At 40.1% G+C, this 5,000-nt stretch overlaps 2 protein-coding genes across 4 annotated transcripts in view; both read left to right on the top strand.

Annotated features, from left to right (window-relative positions):
* LOC143022413 (uncharacterized) overlaps positions 1-5,000 on the top strand; it is a 670,196-nt gene that overhangs the window by 114,304 nt on the left and 550,892 nt on the right. The window lies entirely within an intron of this gene.
* The window catches only part of LOC143022181 (uncharacterized), an 8,261-nt gene continuing 6,132 nt past the window's right edge, over positions 2,872-5,000 (top strand). Inside the window, exons 1-2 of the mRNA XM_076180284.1 lie at positions 2,872-3,094; positions 3,129-3,447. Coding sequence (XP_076036399.1) covers positions 2,872-3,094; positions 3,129-3,447 — 542 coding nt within the window. The remainder of the gene's footprint in view (positions 3,095-3,128; positions 3,448-5,000) is intronic.

Raw genomic sequence — 5,000 nt, 5'->3', positions numbered from 1 at the left:
TGTATATGTGGGTTTGGGCTTGTATGTGTGTAAGTTTATGTGGTAGTGTATGTGTATATATGTGTGTGTGTGTGTATGTGTGTGTGTGTGTGTATGTGTGTATGTTCGTGTCTGTTGATCACTAAAACTCTCAAGTGCACCTACAACTTGTTTAGGGAATATATGTGTCCTTGTCCTTGAGAGGAGGATAAATAGATAAATAAATAAATAAATAAATAAATCTAAGTTCCAGAAAAGGACTTTCATCCTTTCTGTGTTCTGTCTGATAGAATCACATGAAGTAAACTAGAAGAAAACCGTCAAAGAGTCTTTGAAGCAAACGAAATTTGATCAAAGAAAGTATCAAGTTCTTCAGTATGTTACTGTTATATTGTTAGTACTATTATTGTTATCATTATTGTTGTTTTTTAGTATTGTTATTGTTATTATTATTGTTTATTATTATCATTAGTAGTAGTAGTATTGTTATTATCATTATTATTAGTAGTAGTCGTATTGTTGACGAGTTAAACACCATATGAGGACGGAGCCTTTATTTGTACGACGTTTCGCTTGTTACAGCTTTTTCAAGTACGGTACTTGAAAAAGCTGTAATAAGCGAAACGGCGTACAAATATAGGCTCCGTCCTCATATGGTGTTTAACTCGTCAATCTTGTCGGCAACTGCCACTTTCATGAAAAGTAGTATTGTTATTGTTGTTATTGTTATTATTGTTGTTATTGTCATTATTATTATTATTGAAATCATTATCATTATTATTATTATTACTATTGTCATTGTTATTATTATTATTATTATTATTATTATTATTCATAGTATTGTTATTATTATTTTTATTATTATTATTATTATTATTATTATTATTCATAGTATTGTTATTGTTTTATTTTTATGTTTATTATGATCATTAACAGTATCATGAATAATATATTATTATACACTTTTTTTGTAAGGACTGATCCGTTGCTAGGTCTGGCGCGCACGTTGACGTTCAAAAAATTGAATCTCATATTTTGAATTCGCTGATTCGCCGATGCATCCCGTGCGTTCAAATTCATTTAACGGTCTTTTCTTTTTAACGGTTTTCTCATCTGACGAACTTTTCGCTCACGGATTCCGTGTTCAACACTCCTAAAGAACGGGTAAATCCATCTAGATATGGAAAGTTATGGAATTAGATAGGAAAACTGGAAGTTCCAGTTTGTCCAGACGTTCTGGATTCTTGTGGAACTGAATAGAGGGAAAGAGTGATACTAATGATTGAAATCGTCTGGTAAATTCCAGGCTAATATATATATATATATTACTGAAGAAGTGAATATAAGACATGGGTATATCCTTAGTATGATAATAGGGTAATTAAATTTTTTTGTGAAAAAGGTCTCTTTTAATCACACATACACGCGCACACACACACACACACACACACACACACACACACACACACACACACACACACACACACACACACACACACACACACACACACACACACTAACAATTCTACGAAATTTAAATTTATCTTCTACGAAAATCGATCAGATTTTTTTTCGAGTTTTATCCGACCACTTTATGGACCTAAAGGTCTCCTGTTTGCATTTTTTTTTTTTTTTGTGTGTAAGTCAACATCGTAATCAAAACCTCCAGGCGTTCGCTAGAAAAAAAATCTAGATTAATTTACCTATTGCTGTAACTTTAACGCAACACGACCAGTCTATGTGCACACTGTTAGTATGTACACATAATTTCTTATAGTGAGAGAAGGAGATGAGGGGAGGAAGGAAGAGAAGGAGGGAGCGAGGAAGAGAAGAAGGAAGAGAGAAAGAAAAGGAGGATGGTAGTGAAGGATGGGGAGAGGAAGAGAAGGACGAGAAGAGAGAGGAAAGGGAGAAGAGAAGTGAGAGAGAGGATAGGAGGAAGGGGGGGGGAGAGAGAAAGGAAGAGAAGGACGAAGAGAGAGAGAGAGAGAGAGGAAAGGGGGAAGAGAAGAGACAGATGGAGGGAAAGAGAGAGAGATAGGAAGAGAGAATTAAGAGGAACGAATAAGTAGTGAGGAAGGAGCGGAGGAAGAATTAGAGAGAGGGGAGGAAGAGAAGAGTATTTACTCAGGTAAACAAACGCCAAAGAGAGAAAGAGAGAGAGTAGATGCACAGGTGCTAATGAGGAGTACACAGTCTCTGCAGAGCTAAAGAGTTCAAAATAGCACTCTTTAATGAACACGAGCCCCAAGCACCTGTTCAGTGGACACAGTAACGTAACGCCGGGTTCTGAACACAGGGTAACCAACTTCTGTGAAAAAAACGCTGAAGAGGAACACCTTCATAGGAGGGGAAGGATCCTGTAAGTGTCCAGAGGATAATGAACCTATCCTTGAGTATAGGAATTTTCTCCTTTTAGTCCAAAAAATTATCTGATTGGGCTTAAGATAATGACATCATTTAATGAATAGAGAACAAAACACGATGATGAACATAAGAGAAGAACACTCATTGAAGAACACAAGAAGAAGAATGTGAACACATTATACTGGAGAAGTACACCTGCAAGCACAGGTGTCTCCCCCTCGAGTCCAGATTAATTACATCTGCCAATACATGCAGGTAGGGAACATCTGTTTGTGAGCGTGGGTTGAAAACGCGTGCTGAAATGCTGGGGGAAGTATTATGCTCAATAACAGATTGGCGTAGAAACAGCATAACACTTGTTAGTCAGCATAGAAGAACAGCACCTGTTCATGCAAATAGAAGAACAGCACGTGTTCATGCAAATAGAAGAACAGCACCTGTTCATGTACATAGAAGATCAGTACCTGTTAATGAACATGGAAGAACAGCACCTGTCCATACACATAGTGAGAACAGCACCTGTTCATGCACATAGACGAACAGCACCTGCTCATGCATATAGAAGAACAGCAGCACCTGTTCATGCACATAGAAGAACAGCACCTGTTCATGCACATAGAAGAACAGCACCTGTTCATGCACATAGAAGAACAGCACCTGTTCATGCACATAGAAGAACAGCACCTGTTCATGCACATAGAAGAACAGCACCTGTTCATGCACATAGAAGAACAGCACATGTCCATACGCATAGTGAGAACAGCACCTGTTCATACACATAGAAGAACAGCACCTGTTCATGCATATAGAAGAACAGCAGCACCTGTTCATGCACATAGAAGAACAGCACCTGATTATGCACATGGAAGAACAGCACCTGATTATGCACATGGAAGAACAGCACCTGTTAATGAACATAGAAGAACAGCCCCTGTTCATGCACATAGAAGAACAGCACCTGTTCATGCACATAGAAGAACAGCACCTGTTCATGCACATAGAAGAACAGCACCTGTTCATGCACATAGAAGAACAGCACCTGTTCATGCACATAGAAGAACAGTTCCTGTTCATGCACATAGAAGAACAGCACCTGTTCATGTCTCTCTCTCTCTCTCTCTCGCTTTCTCTCGCTTTCTCTCGCTTTCTCTCTCTCGCCTTCTCTCTCTCGCTTTCTCTCTCACTCTCTCGCTTTCTCTCTCACTCTCTCGCTTTCTCTCTCACTCTCTCGCTTTCTCTCTCTCACCTCTCGCTTTCTCTCTCTCTCTCTCTCTCTCTCTCTCTCTCTCCCTCTCTCTCTCTCCCTCTCTCACCTCACTCTCTCTCTCGCTTTCTCACTCGCTCTCTCTCTCTCTCTCTCTCTCTCTCTCTCTCTCTCTCTCTCCCTCTCTCTCTCTCTCTCCTTTCTCTCTCTCTCTTTTCATCGGTTTCACTAGTTGTACTCGATACAGTGATGTTGGTAACAGTGTTGAACATATTCTGAACAGCAAGCTGTCGGCATTGCTGACAAAAAATAAAAATAAAAACGAGGGAAAAAAAGAGGTCAGGTCGCACACGAATAAAACACCGGAAAAACAAATTTGCTTGATTTGCTCGAAGCTTAAATCTGAATTTCGTAAAATTGTTACCGTGTGTGTGTGAGTGTGTGTGTGTGCGCGTGTGATTCACCATGGTCTTGGATCACATATTGGACTCGTGATCGACAGCTATTTCCCTCCCGGAAAAGAGCTCAGAGCTCGTATATGACCGATCTATGGGTAATGCTGTGACCTTACACGCACACACACACCCAACTCCCCGCCCACGAGAGTTGGAGTAACGACCCGCAGCGCAGCGACACTGAAATTATTTCAGCCATGGACGGGATTCGAACCTGGACCGCCGTAGTGGCTGCCGGGAACTCTACCAACTGTGTGTGTGTGTGTGTGTGTGTGTGTGTGTGTGTGTGTTTCTGTGTGTGTGTATTCACCTCGGATCTGCTGCAGCCTCTTTTCGAGACAGCCAGACACCACCCTACGGCAGTGAGCTCAGAGCTCATTATTAGCAGATCTCTGGGTAGGTCTGAGACCACTCACACTCCACACACCGGGAATGCAAGGTCACAACTCCTTGACTAACGTCCCGTACCTACTCGCTGCTAGGTGAACAGGGGCTACACGTGCCAACTTGTCTCCGCCCGGCCGGGGAATCGAACCGGTTCTCCGGCTTGTGAGGCCAGTGCCTTCAATTGTGTGTGTGTGTGTGTGTGTGTGTGTGTGTGTGTGTGTGTGTGTGTGTGTGCATGGTGTGATCGAATGAGACCTTAAGACCTAAAATTGATCTCCATTCAGCAAGTGAAGGAGATTAAGTTATCTAAGAAGATAAGGCGGCTTTCCTTATCTCTGATGTCGAAGAGGATTATCCATATAGGGAGCGAAAGTATCTTCGTCAAGAGATTAATGAAGAGGAAGGCAAATAGAATATAGAGTGGCTCTTCAATTTCCATCCGGAACGTTTCATTATTTTATTTTTTATCATTTTATTTATTATCATTATTATTATTACTATTTATTTATTTATTATTTATTGTTATTTATTTATTTTTATTGTATTATTTTTATTTATTTATTTATTTATTTTTAGGAGAAAAAGAACCCTTTGGGAACATGGCACAA

The sequence above is a fragment of the Oratosquilla oratoria genome, chromosome 44 (assembly GCF_046742065.1).
Source record: "Oratosquilla oratoria isolate Oo_2021 chromosome 44, ASM4674206v1, whole genome shotgun sequence".
NCBI classification, from domain to species: domain Eukaryota; kingdom Metazoa; phylum Arthropoda; class Malacostraca; order Stomatopoda; family Squillidae; genus Oratosquilla; species Oratosquilla oratoria.
The sequence above is the reverse complement of the archived record's forward strand: the minus strand, read 5'-3'. Positions and strand labels throughout refer to the sequence as shown.